At 30.1% G+C, this 21796-nt stretch overlaps 2 protein-coding genes across 2 annotated transcripts; both read right to left on the bottom strand.

The window, feature by feature from the left end:
* Positions 1-4411: 4411 nt before the first annotated feature.
* Positions 4412-5515, bottom strand: LOC125847405 (uncharacterized). Its single transcript, XM_049527028.1, has one exon. The coding sequence runs from the start codon at positions 5513-5515 to the stop codon at positions 4412-4414; it is 1104 nt and encodes a 367-aa protein (XP_049382985.1).
* A 2853-nt stretch (positions 5516-8368) lies between these two features.
* LOC125848110 (protein GID8 homolog) lies at positions 8369-12829 on the bottom strand. Its single transcript, XM_049527915.1, has 6 exons — positions 12560-12829; positions 12178-12337; positions 11979-12085; positions 9444-9575; positions 9029-9185; positions 8369-8876 (listed from the first exon to the last, which is right to left on the bottom strand). The coding sequence occupies exons 1-6, from the start codon at positions 12569-12571 to the stop codon at positions 8755-8757; spliced, it is 690 nt and encodes a 229-aa protein (XP_049383872.1). The 5' UTR covers positions 12572-12829; the 3' UTR covers positions 8369-8754.
* Positions 12830-21796: the final 8967 nt, after the last annotated feature.

Genomic DNA, 21796 nt, shown 5'->3' with positions numbered 1-21796 from the left:
TTAATTATTGTAATTTATAGTTTCTTTTTCGTCAATTTCAAACAATATATGTTTATCATATAATCCATTTTATGTGGTACCAATAGAATTTAGAGAGTCAATTAAATATTTGATATAACTTTTAAATATTTAAGCTATTAATTATTGTAGTGTATAGTATTACTTATATTATTTTTGAATATAAATGTTACCTTTTTTATCCTAATTTATATGGCATTGATAGAATTGAAAGTGTCAAATAATTGTTAATTATTGTAATATGATATGTAGTACTTTTTATGTAGTTTTTACTAATTTTAAGCATACTAAGTATAGTATTACTTATATTATTTTTAAATATATTTAAATCTACTACTTATATATATATTTTTTAGTAGAAGTGTGAATGTGAGGGTATTTTTAAATACCCAAAATACCCTCACTTTAACACTTATCTACTACTTATATTATACATTATATTATATATATATATATATATGGCTCCTTTTATTTGGTGCCACGTGTCGAAAGAAGAGTGAATTTTATATCGTAATAATATAGACCAAGACAAATTTCTAAATTTCATACTTTGTGAATTTTCAAAAAAAAATAAAATGGTTTATATATGATTCATTCTTTAATTTGTATTTCAACCTTGGATAGATCTAAGTGCTAGATATCATTTTCACTAATCTTTTTTAGTTGTTGTTTTCATTTTTCTGAGCCTCTCATCCAAAGTTGTACACTGAGAGATGTGCACAAAAAGTTAAATTTATTTTATGTTAACTCACATCAATAGACTCAAAAAAAAGTTGAGAGTGAAATGTTAGATCAAGGGGACCAGCTCGTAATTAAGTGAAATCAATATCACTGAAAAAGTTGCTCTCAATAATAATATGATGTTCTTCTTTTTTTAAAATAATGAAAATAATAACAAAATTAGGAATGAAGATATCAAAAAATAAAATAAGAAAAACGAGACTGAAACAATAATTTAAACATATAAAAAGAAAACATGCACTTAAATATATATATGAGAGATGATTAGATATGACACAACACGACATGTCGTCTTCGGCTTATCATCTCTGTGGTTCTTGATAAGCTTTTTATCATACACGTCAGCAAAGTATTTCCAGCTCAGCATGCCAATGTGGAACTAACTGTACATTGTGTGCCATACTGAAAAGAGGTAGAAGGGCAAATTAGTCAAAATATGAAATATTCTTTGTATCAATCATAGGGGCCCCTAGCCGACATGTCAGCTCTTAAAATTGTCGGACTTTCCATGTTTCCACCAACAAAATGGACTGATTGTCGTTATTTAGTCGTTTGGTGTGATGAATAAAAATAAATAATTTTGAATAAAATTTTGATGTTTTATTTGGTTGACATGTTAGAGATAACTTATTTTACCAATTATAATATAGTGATGTGATAAGTTATCTCATATATATGGTGGGATAAGTTATTACAGGATAACTAATTACAAGATAATTAATTCTAGATTAACTAGTTCCCAACCAAATAATTAAAATTAAAATTTAGAATATTCGTTTTTAACCAAAAAAAAAAAAAAGTTTATCGAAGTTCTTTTGTTTGGATGCCTACATTCATTAAAATTTTGTAAAAATTTAATCTATCAATGAAAGTTAAAGACTTCACTTGAAATTAAACAAGTCAAAACAATTACTCTACTTCACTTATTTTAATATCTTTGTTTTATTTTTATTATTAATCCATTTAATTTTTTAAAAAACTAATTTAAAATTTTCAAATAATATGTTTAAGATTATAAAATTTAAAAATATTTTCAAGTTGCTATTTGTTTATTTAAAAGTAAAATAGGAGGGTAAAAGTGTCAAAAGAGGGGGTAGCGCATGCGGGAAGAAGAGGGATGATCACATTCACACGTGAGATGGCGTATGGCAGTACACAAAATTAACTTTTACGTGCGCTCTCACTGATTGGGATTTGGTCAAACATGCATGCATCTGCCTCCTCAAGTAAATAATAATTGATATAATTATTTTTATTAATAGTAATGTTTAGTGTTAGAACTTGAAAAATAATTCATGGAATAATTATTAATGTTAAAAGGTAAATTTAAACATGAAAAAAATAATTATTTTTTTTTGATATGTAAAAAATGAAATTTATTTTTAAAATATGAATAAGTAAAATAATTGTCTTGCATTTACACATCTATTCCTTTTAGTGGCTTTTTTTTTTAAAAAAAAGAAGTAAATAAATTAAGAAATTAATATATATTTATGATTCTTGGAGAGTATTCTTTTGAAAAACAATCAAAAATATCGTTGCCAGTTGAAGTGTGGAGAAATAGAAGCAGAGAGAGTCGGGATTAACGTTTATAAATTCTGAATTTTATTTTATTCATAGTTTTTTTATTTTCATCGATTGCTAAAGAAATACCATATCACTAAAAAAATACAATGCAAGAAGGTCACTAAGTAAACTATAATAACTCTCAAGTCTCAACCTTGCTAACAACTCATATTAGTTATTGAATTCATTTACAATTAAAAAATCATATATAACACTTCATAATTTTTTTACAATTTAATTACATTATCTAAGTAAAAGTAATTAATAATTTGCCAATGCAATATCTCTATCTCGAAACAAATTTTTTTTTAAAAAATCATTGTATGACATCTTTAAAAAATAATTTTAGTGATATGTCAAACAAATTAGGGACAAATCCTCACAGTTTGTCCCTTGGTCATTGGATTGGCCGACTCAAATTCCTCAGTCTTTTCTATTCTTTTAATGACATTTTATTTTTGTTTGCTTTTTTCAGTGAAAATTGCAACTCTTTTTATTAAAGTAATAAAGTTAGTCACTGTTTGCATCTCTTTTTGATCCTTCTAGTCTAGACCCATATCTATGTCCGATCTTATTTTGTGTCTTGAATTTTTAAAGCGATACAAACAATTTTTCTTATTAAGATATTACTTATTTTGAAATGGAGGAGGTATAATACAATATTAACTTCATTTCCTCAATATTCAATTTTACTTTGAAACATATTTCACATAATTTTCGGTACCAAAGAAATTGTTATAACTATGAGCAAAATGTCATTTGATAAAACGTGAGATTTTTCGGAACTAATTTACAGATTCTATTTGTGTTATAGGTTGCCAAAGAGAAATAAAAAGGAAGTTATATACTTTATAACGGGGCATTTAAGTGAAATTTAATTAAAATAGTTTTTGTTTTTAAAATGAAAAATGTTGTTTCTATTTGGCCATGAACAAAAATTGGTGTTTTTTTGTGTGAGTAATTTGGAGTGAAAATAATTTTTTTTTTGTTTTTCAAATTTTTGAAAGTTCTGAAATTCAACTTCAAATAAAATTATGAAATTTTATGATTAAACATGTTTTCAGAGTTCAGCTCAGAGGAAAAATAAAAAAAATTCATGATCAAACGCTCTAGATAGACTCAAATGACCCCTTCTATTCGAACCTCTCTTCTTGCTTAGGCAAGATCCATGAAAGTAGGCATTTGGTGCTATGTAAAACAAACATCATTGTACGTATCTTAGCAACAAGGGTTGTGGTAGAGTGGCCGGTAAGCACTCTTTCATCCTAAATCAGAAGTCTCGGACTTAAGTCACCTAGGTACGAAATTGTCTTTGTTTGGAAGCGCTTTATCCACGTGGGACTTTTCAGCGTGAATCTGTATTTAATCGAGCTTCAATATGAATACAGAACACCGGGTAGGGAAAAAAAAGGAAACATCATTGTATCTTGAAGACTAGTGAAATGATTGCAGACAAGCCAAAAAGCAATTAATCATAGTTTAACACACTAATAAGTCTCACCAAATCTTTTAATCTAGTACTAATACTAGTCTACTACTTAGGCAAATCCCTAAAAAGAAAATTTTAAAAATAGATTTCATGCTAGTAACTAGCTAGGGGAAAGCATAAAATATTTTGATTTTAATCTTTTTATAGTCCTTAATGGCAATTGACATTTGGTAGAAAAATCAATTGTCAACAAAACAACTTGTTTTCATAGACCTAAGTAGGGACATTTGTCCAACATCATCATCATTTAATTTATTTGCTAACATAAAAAATGTCATATAAAGCTTAAAGACCTATTATAGTAGTAAGGGGCCTAGCTAGAAAGACATAATCAAATCATGTTTGCTTAATCTCTTTTCTTATTTTAAGCAAACCATAATGTTTTGGTTGTTTCCTCTAGTGAAGGAAAAAGGATTTCCCCACACTTTTTCTTCTATGTTTTCTTGAAAAGCAAGTGATAATGATTACTAAAAAAACAAAACAGTCTGATACACCAAGTTTCTGCTATACACGTAGTCAAATACAAAATCAAAATTGTACAATACCTAAATTGTACAACATTTTTTTTTTGTTGCTTAAGAAAGTCTCTCACCCTAGCTAATAGAGTTGGACAACACAACAATGACTACATAGCTCTCTTTCTCCTTCCTCTTGTATTGGTTCGTAGCTCTTCCATGCACCTCCCGTTGTTGATGTGTCAAATGAATATACTGTTGATATTGTTTTTGATGGATCATCGATTGTCCGATAACCTGCCAAAAAGTACAAATGTGTCCCAATTGGGGCCATTGTTAAGTATAGTCGATGAATAAGTTGTCCATTTTCTTCAAAGGGGAAAATATTATTTTGTGAACCTTCAACCATGTACCATATGTTAAGTTTCCCATCATAGACCTCAACATGACCTTTCCATACATTAAGACAATCCCCGGAGCTAAATAACCTACCATCCACCTCAACAATTTGATTAGCTGGCACATCCAACTGCCACATCCCCGCCACGAGGTCCCATTCACCCGTTGACATGTCATACAGCTCAGCTGAACAACGGTCAACATATTGCGAAAACCCTCCACCCTGTACAAATCCACCAACCACGTGGATTTTCCCTTGCCACGTCACGCCAACACATTTGCACCTTGACCTATTCATATTTGTCAATAAAGTCCATTGACCATCATCAATTAAAGTATCATAAACTTCAGTTGATGAAGTACCCCTAGCACTACCCAACATTGATTGCCCACCAGCTACATAAATTTTATTTTCCTCAACAACATAGGCAAAATTGTAACGTGGTACATTAAGTGGTGCACATTTTGACCATTGATTAGAATTAACATCGTAACGTAACACCAATGACATCACATCAATATCCCTATCGAAAAATTCATCGATTCCATATTGAACATTTTGAGTTTTCTCTTTTTTACAGAGTCGACCACCAATAATATATAGTGAATTCAAGACTGAGACCATCGCAAAGTCCTTGAGTACGTGATTTTCGGGTAAATCAGGGATCAACGTAACATAATTCCAAGTATTGTTAGAAGGATCATAACAAGCTATCCAATTTGTAGTAGTGGCATCATTTGTCACAATTGTTGAACAGAATGAGGCAAAAATAGAGTACCTTGACGTGGAATTTTCCGGTGAACGCGGCGATGCTCGAGATGGGGATGGAAAGGGAAGAGAACCCATAAGTTTGATTGGAAAATACTTACCCACACTCAATGTTTTTAAAATTGAAAAGTGATGAGAATTTTAGTAACTTAGTATATATTTTTGTGTGCAAATTAGGAAGAAATATATGTTTTTCATGTATGTAAGATTTTAATTGATAAGACGGAGAACACTATGAAAAATTGTTTGTTAGTATCGTTAAGGGTAACTTCCAATGTTTGTAATCTAATGTTTTTATTAGAATGCATCGAAAATTTTAGTTCTTTCTGATTGCCTTTTTTATTACTTGGTACAAGCCTAAGACGGCTACTTTATATGAGTAAAAAGGATCTTAATAGTATCAAACATTTTTCAGGTTAATTTATCTTTTTCGAGGAAGGTTTGTCCAAGTTCATATAAGGTGATCAATTTTTTATTCCTCTACCTATGTGGAACAATTTCCCATCCCTCTACCGATACATGTGGACCTCAACTGGAGCGTGACCAATTATAAATAAGGGTTCAACATTGGTGAACAACAAATTGAGATTGGCAGGGCCTAGCTCAACCCCAAAAGCAAGCTCATACGGAGAGGTTTATCCAAGTCCATATAAAGAGACACATGAGCCTAACTCAACCCCAAAAGCTAGTTCACGAGGAAGATTTGTTCAAATTCACATAAAGAGACCAATTTCTCATTCCTCTATCGATGTGGAACTTCTTAACAGTATTACTGCATTAACGAATTACAGAATTTAAATATAACCTTAATATGATGTACAACCCAATTTTGAAAACAAAACATCTCTCAAGAGATTTCTTTCGGCGAAAAAATAAAAATTTCAACTAAACTATGAGGTTTTTTGTTCAAACATTTAAAAATATAAATAAAATTCACATAATCAAACATATATTTGAAAACTTCCAATTTTTTTACATATAATTTATATCTCCCATGAAATAATTCATAATGTAATCATCCATCAACGTTGAGAAACATCATCCAATGGTTTCACATGTAGCCTGCTAAATTTTGTCTTTCGTTAAAACTCTTTCTTGGGCCATATATTGATAGACTGGGCAACAAAATCTTATCATTTTTGTTTCAACAAGATAACAACTAGACGATAGCGTAAAATAGTGCTAGAAAATGACAAAAATATCTCTTATATATGGGGTATATTTAAAGTTGTCATTTAATATTATTCCTGAGCAATTTTTTCTCCTTTTAATTTTTCAAAAAATAAACACTTTTGACTTCCGTCAAATATTTTACTAATAAACTTCTCAGTTATATGGGAGGAAAGTCATGGAAAAAAAAACTTTTTTTTTTTTATAAAAAACCAATCCGATGCATTATACATTCCGTATTCATGTCAGGTTTGGGAAAGAATCGCCACTTATAAAGAGAGTGTTATGTGATATAAGATATCTATCTCGATACAAGAATTAGTAGCTAATTACACCATTAAACACGTGACCGATAAATCACAACGAAACATTCTTCCAAACATTTATGCATTACAAAAATATGAATACACATGGCAAAACTTTTTCCTGAGAAGGTTAGTTACCATCACTAAATATTAGTCAGGAGGTGAAAATTTTGTATTAAATTACTAGTAGGAGCGGATGACTAAGTGATAATCATGGCATGCTAGTTTTTCATATCAAGTAATATTATTCAATAGGAGTACTTTTTTTAATGAAGGTGGTGCTCATGTCAGCTTTCACGCATCCCAACTAATTTCATGGGATATTTGTCACCTCCCACTAACAATAGGTACCGTGTAACTTTGTCCACCAAAACTCGAACAGATGAAAAGAATCACCTTATATTTTTTTATCTCCATTAAGTTTTAAACCTGAAACCTCATAGGTTCTCAACCACTTCATTTACCTTCACACTCTTCACCCTTGTTTGCCAATAGGAGTACTTATGTTAACAGGATTTTTTTTATAGCTTAATTAACCCCACAAGAAAATATAGTAGTAGTTTTAGGTCTGGGAATTCCCCCACTATGAACTTTGGTGTGCATCCCACTCTGAAAAAGTTAGGAAACAAAAAAGGTAAAGGGAGCAAATCCAAATAAGATACTCTTTTTAAGTAGCAATAAATTAATCAGATAATATATAATTATTTATAGTAGCACTATTAAAGGGTGCAAATTACATCATGTGGGAATCTAGCAATATTGTAGTTGTCGAGCCCAGCATAAATTCGGTGCTTTACATATTATATACTATTACATTTTGCTATTATCAAGAAACCACAACTTTTTTTTCAGTAGTATTTACTCAATCGAATTACTGGTTTCATTTCCGTATTCTCTTTTTTCAAACTGCTTTTAGATTTTGAGGGTTTATCAGAAATAATCTATTTACCTCTATCAGGTAGGTGATAAGATTGTGTACATTGTACCTTCTTCATACCCTACTTGTGAGATTACATTGAAAATGTTATTGTTGATGACTTGCACTTCACAGGCCTACTATAAACACAATTATATGCTTTCGAGGAACAGCTCATTAACAAAGAATTCAGAATTGAAAGTCTATTGACAAAAAAGATCATAAGTATCCTTTCATCCTTAACTAGAGTTTTCGAGCTGAGGCTAGAATGGAGTCGATCAGGAATACTTAACTTCAAAATTGGGACTTAGGTCCCCAAACAAGTACCGAAAATAATGTTAGCAGGCTGAAATAATTTAATTGGGCCATTTAGTTTTCATTTCAACAGTGAGCCCCTCTTTATTGGACTTGAGGTCCTAATATCAATGTGAGCCCATTTGAGGAAAATGCCCAAATTTAGCAAAGGAAGACTCCTTCCTCATTGAATTATGTAGTTTTTCATTAATCATCAATTACCTTTAAAAAGCAAGCCAATTACCAGTATTTTGAAGCAAATGCCACCTTAAAAACAGAAGTAGCAAGTAGTTAGTGGTGTATCAAATAACGTACATTTACCCACCAAATTCCAAGTTCTTGCTGGAATAAGTAGAGCTAAAAAATCACACAAATTTTCCAAACGCAACACTATGAAAAGCACAAACAGATTCAGTAATTCGTGTAGCCGTGATTAAGATAGGAAGGTATAACTAGGTTTGTTTACATTGAGTAGTTAACTGCACATCCTGCTGTCAAATCTAACGTATGCCTAAAAAACCATAGATCAATGAAAATGAATCAACCAGCAACGGAGTGGTTAAAAGAAAAGGTCTTCTTGCCTTAGCTATATTCAGGGATGATGCAACCGCGAAGGGAACTTGCATCGTATTTTAGACAGCAGGATTTTCAAGTGCTGCAGTCGACAGATTGGTTATGCGAGGGTAATAAACTTTTTCATCAAGCTGGTCCTGTACCCATATCAACATCTTCAATAGGCTTGGAAGCTTCGGATCTGTTGCATAATCAAATAAAGAAAACATTTAGTGCCATGATCATTTTTAAAAAAATGTCCAAATTAGACATCAGGCTCTCCCCACAGAACTGTGTGGAGGCCTAGATCAGGAGTGATCAAGTAATTTTTTTTTTAATGAAAATGGGACTAACCCTTTTCATGATTTTGGCTGGTGAGAATTGCCGCATTTACTTCGCTTGCGGTCTTTAAGCGTTGGGATACATCTAGAAGCTCTCCAGCTGGGCATTTAGATACATCTTCGAAAGCTAGCAATGCAACAGTTTTCTCCAAATCTTCTAAGAAGCTTTGCTGTAAAGTTATTATAATTTAGTCAAACAGAAAAAACCATGGAAAAACTCCCCCAGTCAATGGGTTTTAATGTCCAGAAACTATGAAGTTCAGCCAGACAAGATTTGAAATGCAGATGATATATGAAGTTAGACAGAGAGTTAGAGCAAAGACTTGCATTTCTCATTCGATAATATAGATTGAATGAAGATGTATGTTGCATTGGAAAAAAGAAACTTACGGAAATCTCAAACATAGTATTTAAAGATGAATACTTACATTTTCTTCTCCCATTGGAGCTAGTTCCTCTTGAGCAAACTCCAAAGCTTCTTCAACCTTTCCATTCCTTATCAATTCTATCAGCCTTTGCTGTTGGAGATGGAAAAAGAGTTGGGGATTCGTATCTAATATCTGCATTCATGAAGGTAAACTTAGGATACAATCAACTCAAACAACCTAAAAATCAGCACTCATTTGTGATAACCTTCCAAGTATCAAGATTTTCTAGGGTGTTAATCTCATGAGATGACAAGAGAAAAGATACTAGAGACAAAAGGCAAGGCATACGTCATATGTGTCCACAAAATAACAGAACAATGAACCAAAAAAAGAAAATTCAACATCGTTTGGATTCTTCGGGAACATCACGTTCCTGATCTGATATCAGCTACAGGGGAAATTGATATTGGCTACATAGAAACAACATTAGATGATCTCCTATTTTTTTAGGGAAAAATAGAAAAAAGAAAAGATAATAGGGGCCTGGAACCCATTGCCATGCATAATAGCTCAGGTTAGAAGATTCATCCCAAGTAATTGTTGGGTAACAAATCTATCCCACATCGGATGGAGAAGAAGAAATGTACCAATATATAAGTGCTCACCCAACTCCATTAGTATGAGGCCTCTTAGGATGTGCCCAAAAACAAATCCGTGAGGGCTTGACCCAAAGCGGACAATATCATACTAATGTGGAGTTAGGGTGGTGGTACGCGGTCCCAACAGTAAGAAACTAGATCATGGTCCGTATGGTCTAATTCTAAACTAAGACGACAATTATAAACTGGTTTCCATGTCATTAACCAAACCAGAAGTTTGCATACACTTTCTATAGGAAGGATTCAAATATTCAAAGGTAAGACAATAATTTTGGACAATTTGCATCAGGATCTTCTATCGTCAATTTTGTATTCCTTCAGCTCTATCCAAAAAATATCTTTTATCGAGAAGAGGCACAAGCTAGAGATGACGTAGAAAGCAAAAAGAAAAAAGAAAAGGATAGCACAACAATAAAGCAAACTTCAAACATATGTTTACCGAAGTAAAACTAACAAGATTCCAAGAGTGACTGAGTGAGTTCAAATGCTTTAATTGCTCAAAGTTTTACCTAGCATACTAAGGAACTGAGTGAGTTCAATTCCTATGTGTTTGTTTGTATTCTTTAGGTTTTAACTGCAAATTTAAAAAGTTGGATTAGAACCATAAACCTTCCAGATGAAGAATTCTCTTACATAATACCAACCCCCTCAAGGGACAGAGCTGTCTATTTCATGCTATCTGCTTATATTAAAGAGCTTCTCTATACTCTATGGTCATTTCAAACAAATGCAATTTATCGTCCCCTCAGTTATATGTTCATAAAAAGCTTGCTCGAGCAGTTTCATGATCAGAACTCTTAAGATCCTTATCCCAGCAAAAAATTATGCGACTAATACTTGACCTTGGAGTTTATGGAGACTTCAGGCAGAATTCAAGCTCATATAGGAAAGCTTTGCTTTGAAGTCAAAATAACAAGGGCCAAGCTATAGTTACCATCAGTTAGAAATAAACAAAAAAAGTTCAGAAGATGATTAACAGATCCTCTGTAACAAGGGTCAATGGTATCTTAACACAGATTAGAAGACAAGTTAAGAAGAATGACTAATAGATTCCATTTACCATTTGCACAAACTGATGGAATGTGCTAGCAGTAAAGACTATATACTTCTCTTAGGATTTAATAGTTCCACTGGGAAGTGAGCAACACGGACATTTATTTAACTTCTGGACAGAATCATAAGATAACAAGGACAAACCCAAAGGAAAAGGGAAATATAAATTATTAGAACTATGAAGACTGTTGTCCCCAAGGAGATAAACAAATCGTTGATGCATGATTTGAATCTAGGAGGATCAGTCAAGGTGCATGCAAGAAGACACAACACATGTCCAGGGAAAAAATACAAAAAGGAACTGTATATGATAAGTGTTGGATCACATCCACACCTTCATTTAACTGAATCGAATGTCAGGTTACAAAATTAGAACAAGACTAATACTGAGTCCCTACATTTTTCCCTCTTCTAATCATTGATGAGCAAACAGTAAAGAGTGAAACAGAAAACAGAAATGAACATTTGTCTTCAGTGGCATCAAGATTCATAAAGTTGATGTGCCTTGAAAATTGTTCCAGTAATTGTTTTCTTTTACTGAGTTACAAAAAAGAAGTGCTCTCCGCAGCTGTGCACTGTAAATAGTTTCTCATCATCTTCTGTTCTAATGACTTCCCTGTTTGCTATCATTCTTTTGGAATGTCACTCTTAACAGTTAACACATACCGATAACGGATCACCTATCTATCTCTCAGACACACACATAAAGGAATATGAAAGCTTTACCATGTTTAACATAAAAAGTGTATCATCATTATAATAAGAATCAAAAAACAAAAACATGCAAACCACAAGAAACTCAAATTATACCACTAGATAGACGATGTGTTTATACTGTGAGATATCATTCTAGCCACATGTACATGATAATCAGCAGGCATACCTCGGGATTCAAATCGTTAACCATCACGATTGCATCCTCCACATTACCAGACTGCACAGCCTTATTTACAGCCATCCGGTCCTTGATGGTAGCAAGATCTATCTCAGCTATTAACAACATAAGGATAAACAAAATACGCAAACAATAACATACACATTTGTATAAAACATAACATGATCATCTTTCGACATAAGGATACGTTCCGTCCCTGATTCTATTTTGAACTTCTCTGCAGCTTCTGCATAACCCTCTGTAACTAGAAAATTCATTACCAATCTATCTGTATCTTCTTTTCTAATCTTTACATCATTTAGCCTCTTCTCCCAATCATCTCTCGTAATTAATTTCTTTTCCGTGGACTACAAATAAAGAAAAAGATAAATAAAGTTCAACAACATAATCAAATACAATTAACTGATTAATATGCGATTAAAGCAGCAAATAACTCAAAACGCATTATTACTTCACCAAGATTCACACATTCAACTTCCAAACAACTGATTTGAAGCAACAAGATTGATAAAAAATGCAAGATAACATAAAATTGGGGGCAAAAAAATTGATGACATTCAAAAAACTACCATGGCTTCCATTTCAGCTTAGTGGCGATACAGAATTCAGAACAATGACATTAATGTTCAACACTCCACCTTGAAACCCGTATAAACACTCGAAGAAAATGAATCTGGGGAAGAAGATTCTGCAAGTTTGTTTTGTAAAATTAAAATTTGGGGAAGAACTGTGAAGATTGAAGAAGAAGAAAAATGGATTGTTACTCAAGTTACCAGAAATGCCATCGATTATACAAATAAACCATGATGAAGTTATTAGGGGGGATTTTTTATTTATCTTGAATTTAAGTTTTTATAGTTACATAAATATTTTTTTTGGTTTCCAATTCGGTAAATTTGGATAGGCTACTGCAGTACTTATTTAGGGGTGACGCTTCCAATAAGATTTTTTCATATCCAGGCTCGAATCGAAACCTCTGATTAAGGGTGAAACAGTCTCATTACTACACCACAACTCATGTTGGTACCTAAATATCACTATAATTTAAAATTACGTTGCATCACTTGCACCTTAACTATTAAGTCTATAATAGTAATTTTCATCCATACAAAAATCTAATTCAATTCAAACTTAATGTAATGAAATTATATATACACCTTTAGATGGAATTTATTAAGAATAGTATAATACTCCTAAAATTAAATAATATTTATTATCAAACCAAAAATATATTTAAAAATTTATGAGATATTTTAGGATCATATCTTTATTCGCCAACAAAATTATCTAAATGCTTCACAAAATGTGGTAAGAGTTGAGTGATTCGTATCATGACACATTGTTTAGTTCATTTTAATTTGACTTATCTCAACTTAACTAATTTTTAAGGCTAAAGTGCACATATAATCAATTTTGAAACTACTATTTAAGTCAAGATTGCAGTGCGTAAAATTGTATATGTTTATTCATTTTAAAATAACTTCAAACATGTAATGTTGAAGTTAATTAGATTTGACAAAATATAAATATCCGTAGTTAATCCAAAATAAGTAAACGTGTAACTTTATTTAAAAATAATTACATACAAGTTAAAAAATGACATTCAAATAAAGTACCATTGATATTTAAAATATTTTAAAAGCAATATTGGGCAATAATTCATTTATTAATTCAATTTATTTTAACTCAACCAAATTCAATTCTAACAACTCATTTACCCGCCCTGACACCAAACTAACTTAGTAGAGTGTTATATTTTTGATGAAATAATGAGAGACATTGATTAAAAAAAAACTGAAACTTCCCAAAAAGCCAAAATAAATAAATAAATAGCCGAATACCATTAACAATCAGTTTATAAAAAATGTATACAATGTATAGATAGTGTATATTTAATATTAAATATACATATCAAACAAATAATAAGCATATCCATACACAACATATACAAACATAATTATCAAAATAGATATGGTTATTTATATTTCAACCATATTGATAAATTAATTGTCCAAATTGTACATTACATAATTTTCCTTTTTTCTTTTCAAGCATATACCACTACAACAAATATGATATATAGCTATAAAATTATTAGCTACGACATCAAATTTGTCACTAATTGTTCACTTTTAATGACAAAATTTACTTTTCATGCATAAATATATGAGACACGTACTTTTAGTGACAAAACATAACAATCCGTAGCAAAGTTTTGTCCACTAAAATTTCCACCAAAAAATTAATTGGCACCATTTTTTAAGTAGTGTTAGTCACGAATTTAAAGTTATCGGTGACACATTATTTCGTCACTTATAATGTATCTAATTCATGACAAAATATTTTTTTGTCTTAAAGTTTATAAATTTTTAGACACAAAAATTTCATCTAAAAAAATATGTTATTACAATATTGACAAATTAGAGTTCGTAGTTAAATATTATAAGTTTTAGCTATAAAAAATAGATTTAATTATGATATTTATTTTCGTCACTAATAATATAAATAATTGGTGACAACAAAAAATTTGTCTCTAATCAATCTGTGATTTAGTGACAACAAAAAAAATTGTCACAAAATATGTAAGGTATTAAATAGAGATGACATAAAATTTGTATTGAATAATTTAACTATTTAATACGAAAAAATTCATAGCTAAATATAAATTTTTTTTGCTATAATTTTTCATAATTACAAGTGACAGCTTATAAAAAGATTAATACAAGTGCTTCATAAGAAATAGACAGAGTCCATTAGTTATTTGGAGAGGGAAAATATTAAAACCAACTAATTCAATCGATTTTGTAAAAATAAAAAAGTTCAATTCATCAATTTTCTTAAATTATGCAATTATAAATGCATCATTTGAAAAATACAATCCAGGTTATAAGTACCGTGAGTGGGGGTACGGTTCTACCACTAGATCGCTAATATTTGTTGATTTAACACTTTTATTTTTTATTTGATACACTTTCATCGATAAAGACAATCAAAAAAATAATTTCTCAAGTCTTCGTGCTAATTTCTGTGTGTCTATTGATTTGTGATTGGTAAACTGCATAGACTAAGTCGATCTATTTGATTCTGTCTAAAAATATGTACATATTTAATCGTAATTCCACATACGTACATAGAGCAACCATACATAATTAACATCAACTTACAAACTTAGACTTTGTAAAGGTGCGAAATATTTCATGAATTTCTATTAACTTTTTTCATTAGTTTGAGAATTGAAATAAACTAAAAAATGAAAGCACAAATGAAAGCAATGAACCAAATAGGATTTCAAATATACTATGATGAAGTACTATAGTTATGGGTATCGATGTTTTTTTTTTTCAAAACAATTGATTTATTGATCGAATTGAACCGATTTTTCAATTTTTTAAATAAAATCAAAAGTTTAATTTTATATAAATTTATAATTGTACTGAATAATTTTTAAAATTTATAAAAATAAATAAATAAAATGCCAGAATCGTATTGAATATATTTAAAGATATTTTAAAAAATATATAGTTTAATTAAAATAAATCTACATTTGAATGAATTGTGGGTGGTAAATTTCATGCATTTGTGTATGTGTATAAATAATGACATAATATATTATTTCTACAGAAGTTAAATATGAAAGAAGTGAATGAAGTTAAAAAAAGAAAATAAAAATGAGAGACAAGAGAGAGTTGATCGGATGGTAAGCACTCTTCACTTCTAACCTTAAGTTTGTGAGTTTGAGTCCTCAAGAAAGCATAATGTGGGAGCTCCTGGGGAGGATTTAAAAAAATTGAGATGAGAGATAATAGGAAAATTAACCTTTTTTATGATAATAAATTTGTCCCTAATTAATTTATTTAAGAACAAAATAATTTTTTGTATATAAAATAGTCATTAGTGACGAAATTAGATTTTGTTCAACTACGAATTACATATAACTTTAGAGACAATTGATGTCGTCACTGATTGAAGTTAAATAATTAGCGACGATATAATTTTGTCAGTAGTAATAACTTTTTTAGTGACAAAGCATACTATTAACTACACAAAAAAAATAAAATTACGACAAATAAATTTGTCACAAATGTTTAAGAGACGATTTTTCTTTTTTGTAGTTAATATAATACTTTTAGCGACGAAGCACTAAATCATTTCTGTATACTTTTAGCGACACACATTTAGTGACGACTGATTAACGAATTATTTTTCGTCTCACAAAATTTTTAGTGACGAAATATGATTTATAAATGACGCTATTTTTTGTCCCTGATAATCGAATTTGTTGCAGTGATATAGCATAAACATTTTTTAGAAAAAAAAAAAAATTGTCTTGCTTAGCTCCGCATTTGTTCAGATTCGTAGAGATAATTTTGCCTTTTTTAGGTTCCCAACTTCTTTGACTTCACAATCAAAAGGTTTATCGTTTAATTTTTGGCTTTTAGCGAAGACAAAAAAAAAAAACTTTGGCATTTGATATTGACAAGAAAATAAGTATTGACCATATATTATAATCTTGGAAGAACAACTCATGTGTTGCTTCTTTCCTATTGGAAGCACTGTTTCCTGGTCTAATTAATAGTTTGTTCCATTAATTCTTTTTTTCTAATTTATGGGTTCTTTTCTTATCAAAGTCATAAACATGACAGACTTTACGTTTAACAAATTTATTTGGAATCTTAATTTTCTTCGTGTTAGCTAGCTATTAATTATAAGGGGAACATAAATACATCCTTTTCACTTTAATTTGTTGACCTGATGTAGACTTAAACAAACTTCTTATTCAACTTGTTCATGTGAAATTAGTACTGCTTTTGTTTCAGTTTGTTTCATTCTAGTTCATTTAAAAAAGAATGTCTCTTTTCGTTAATTTTCAGACAATTTTTTAATTCAATTTTTCGCCCGTCAAGTTTGAGACCACAAGATTAAAAGATTTTTTGGTACATTCTAATTTCTACATATCTTTAATTTAAGACTAAAAGATTAAAAAGTTCGTTTAAAAAAAATAAATTTCATGTCAAGTCAAAACCAGACATACATATTGATATGGAGGGATTGACACTTTTGGTTTTAATATTATAAATTATAAGCATTCTCATATTAATATGATAAAAAATAAATATATATGGGCATTTTAGGATCGTAAAGATTGACACTTCTAATTGGGGCATCATAGGGCCATAAAGATTGACGCTGAAGATAGTATGGAGTCAATAAGTCAACATTTTTTTTTATCTATTCTAATAGTTTAAAAATATTTTAGATCATTTTTTATACTCTTAATAAGCGAAATGTGACCTATCAAAATGAATGAAGGAAGTATTATATTGTATTGTGTTCTAATTAATTATGTTCTGTTTGACCTTTTACTGAGGAAGATAATAAAGTAGTTAAAAATGATTGTGGAGAATTGAAAACGATAACGTTAATCCAAAGAAAACAAAATAATGTTTTAGACACCGAGAATGCCTACTTAGTGGGAGGAAGAGACTTTGTATTTAAAGTTTTTTTCTATTTTTATCTTAGACGACACGTGGTCTATGAATTTCATAGGATATATAAAATCCATACCATATGCTATATTTACTTATTTTATAGGGAAATGATTACACAAATATTTGGTGAAATAATTAAGTTGCACGTAAATTGATTTAGATATTATATTTGTAGAAAATATGTATTTTTTATTTGAGTTTCACGGATTAAAAATAGATTTTGTTTAAAATTTTTAAATTCACGTAAAATCAATAATTTTTATTTTATTTTATTTTAAATTATTTTTTTTATTTTTTTATTTTTTTTAAATTCATATATTATTATGTAGTAGCTTGAGATAATAATAAAAATCAATAACTTTTAAATTTTGAATATGTCCTTAATTTCTTCTAGTGAATTTGTAACCAATTCAGAGAGTATGATGATGATTCTAACTGAAATTTGTTAATGAAAAGTGGTCAAAGAAGATGGCTAATTACATTTTCCTAAAGATCATACTATAATTAACTACCTCTATGTAGCACATGTTTATTGTGTACAACAATATGCTCCAAAATATAATAAAAACTTGGATAAGGGAATTAAAGCAAATAGAATTGTCTTTGGAGTGTGCTTAATCATTACATATAAATAAAATAATGTAGAAGTCATATTTTCTTTTGATAGTGTTGGACTACTCTTTGTACAACTTTGGCTTTCTTGATGAAATGTATTCATAATCTCTTTATCTTATTTTCTCTTTAACTTTGGGCTTCAATATTGTGACAAAACTTTTAGTTTATTAAAGTGCCACTTAAGGAGTAAATTTAAACACTCCCTATTAACTACGAGTTCATACTAATAACCTCAAATTTAATTTAATTTTTAATAAGAATAAAATAATGATTTAGATATCATTATATGTAGCACAATTTTTGACGATACAAAGTTTAACCATTGTGGCCATGAATATGCGAGATGTGACAATATGTATGGGGAGTATCGACCTATTTCTCGTCGTAAATAATAGTCCATATGAACATGGAATAGTTAATCATCATGATCATCGTTACACTCACGTAGGAGCCGTCAAATCGACTAGCTCTCGCATTTAAATGTGATCACATCAGTAATTAAATTCGAACTAATATACAAGTCATAATGAAAGAAGAGAAAGTGGGAGTCAGGCTGATGCTTATCACAATTCATATCCTAATTCATAATCCAAACAAATAATCCTAACACAAATTAGATATCATCTCATGCACATCTAGAAATATATCTCCAAACTTTGAAATATTCAACAAACTTGATCTTGTCAAAGAATTGATTATAAAATATAAAGAACTGACCCAATCCACCTAGCTAAATAATTTTAGTTGAACTTTTCCTTTCAATTAGAGTAGATATTAAAGTAGTTATATACCCCTTCCGTTTAAAAGAAAATAACCTACTTTCCTTTTAAGAATGAATCATGATCTCTTTCCCTTATTTGACAATATTTTAATTTCAATTTTTCATGTGACGTGTTTAAGACCACGAGTTTAAATGACATTTTGATACATTTAACGTAATTTTAATTTAGAACCGCAAAATTGAAAAATCTTCTTTATATTCTTAAATTTCGTGTCAAATTAAATTAGATCATTCTTTTTTTTAAAAACGGATTGAGTATTTGTTTGACCAAATTAAATGGTTTGTGTTCCCTATAACATTAGTGTTGATAGGTCTAACGACCCCCACTTCCTTCCATTGATTATTCAAAGCAGGACCATTATTTAATTTCTTCTTATTTCCACATTATATATGTATATGATTCTTAAAACAACAACGACTTAAAGCTACCATGCTTTTCTCTTTTCCTAAAGGAACTTTTTCTCAAGTAATTCTATGTACATTATTCTATGTTGAATTCAACATTGAGAAGAGAGTAATTTGAATATTCCATCCTATGTGAGTAAGAAATAATTTACAATATACTAGGTGAAGGAGAATCAACATCTATTTATACAGATGACATATCCATTACAATTAGTTAGATATTGTAATTTTATTTACAACATTGACATTTTTTACTTGTATAGGCTACTTCCTTCCTTTAAATTGTTTGATCAATCTCTTTTGCTCGCTAGAGGCAAGGTCCATGTCCCCTCTAATCTTTTTAAAGTAATATTTCTACCCTATATATCACATGGTAGGAGTCTAGCCAAATCCCGCACCTCTAGGCTTAAAACCTATTGTTGATGACTTTTGAAAACATAAAAATAAATTTACAACATCGACCCAAAACACTATTCTTTCAGGCTATATAACCAATCATACATAAAATTCAAATTTCATTATGTCAATAGATATACATTCTAAAAGATTTATAAAGCAACTATTTGATTGATTAATTTCACAATTTGAATATTAAAATGGATTTTTATTTTATTTTATATTTGTTTATATATGTCTGAGAATACATGTCTTATATATATATGGATTACTATTAAGTTAAATCATCTTTTGTTCACATTAAGGACAATATTCAAAAAGATACATATATCCATTTATGCTTAAATACTAGTCATAGGGATGTGTATAGACTTGTTGACAATTACTATTTCTTGTCATTTTGACATGCCATTTCTCCACTCTTGGCCGTGCATGGAATGCCTGAATTAATTCTATTCTTTTGCTAAAAGATTTGTCTATTCAAAACTTTATTCTACTCTTTTCGATCTTATTCGGGAAATTGCACGTGGGGATGTTAAATGGACGAGATTAAGTTGAAATTGAACATGTCCAAATAACTCGTTCAAATTATATTACTTAGACTGAAATAGTTGAATCAAAATTAGCTAAACAATAAATCATAATTCAATTTGTTCAACTCTTAATCAACTTTAATTAGTTCTTCGACTCTTCTCTTACCCACTTGATAAATTACCAAAAGAAAGATTGTTTTTAAAAAAATATTTTGACAAGTTTTTATTTGTTAAGGTCAATTTTGTTACATATTTAGCCTGAAATACTTTTAGATGAATTGACTTGAGTTGCATGCGCTCAAATCAACTCACTGACTTGTAGAAAATCGCCGGTTGGGTTGGTCCGACCAAGAAAGGCATGGGACTTTTGGGCATTGCTTCGGTCAAGCTAGGCTATCAAGTGATTTACAAGCACCCTCACTGCACATTTTCTATATATCTGTCTCCATCCAATCAAAGACGTCCATGCCATAGAGAATCAGGCTCGGCAAAAACGAGACTAGGGACCATGCTTCCTGCTTTCTTCCTATGGTTACTATTAGAACACAAGCCAAGGAACTCAAAACCACAATACAAGCACCCTTTTCTAGTTTTGGAGTTTTCGCCCTTTGCTTCCGGCGAAGGTAAATAGTCAAAAAAGTTCCCCGTAGAACACGAACATTGAGAGGCTTTCATCGAAACAAAGAGAGAGGAGCGGAAAGCCACTTGACTATAAGAAAAGGGGCATGTATCATTTTTTTGTAAAGAAAGAGGGCTACTTCACGAGCCGCTACTAATAATCGAAACGGTCACATCGAGTTCACTATAAGCCTAATCTCTAATTCAACTGATTATATTTTGATGAGCAAATTTTATCGTTCATAATTTCATCTATTGAAGATGGGACAACTTCTTCCTTTTGATACCTTCCACTAAACTAAGATAAGATAAAATTGCACGATATATCTTCCTATCAAATTCATTGAATCAAACGAACTGCCACGTTAGTTATCATTTTTTTTAATTAATAAGATATGAGTTGGTATTAGCAGTACTATAGAGGATATTAATTAGACATATTTACTGTTTCTGATGAGTATTTTTAATTTGAAGAGCCTAATCAGAAGCGTTATAGTAAGAGATAATATCTAGAATGAATTCAACACTATTGATCCTTATGTTCTGTCTATGTCATTTGACACTTTTCAAGAATTTTTTAAAGCTAATTAAACTTAATTATGGTATTGGAGAGGATGATAAGACATTTAATCAATTTCTAATATGGTTCTCTCTAACATTATATAGCTTTATAAGTTTAAAGGATGTGCCCTTTTCCTGCCAAAATAAAAAAGATAATTGATTTAAGTTATATATACGGGTACATAGTATAATTTTTTTTAATAGGCTATCGCATATATCAGACTTAATATGAAGAGTCATACGTCGTAAAATTGTACTATTTATAGTTTCCAAAATAATTCAATTGTGCTCTTCGTACAAATTTACTTAGTTCATATACCCATAGCTATATGTCTTGTTTGTTCATGCCACTAATAGAGTTTCAACGTGAAATAAGTGAACTCATGGTGTGACTTTTTAAAATATATA

Source organism: Solanum stenotomum, chromosome 12, assembly GCF_019186545.1.
Source record: "Solanum stenotomum isolate F172 chromosome 12, ASM1918654v1, whole genome shotgun sequence".
Lineage (NCBI taxonomy): Eukaryota > Viridiplantae > Streptophyta > Magnoliopsida > Solanales > Solanaceae > Solanum > Solanum stenotomum.
This window is presented reverse-complemented; position numbering and strand designations above follow the sequence as displayed.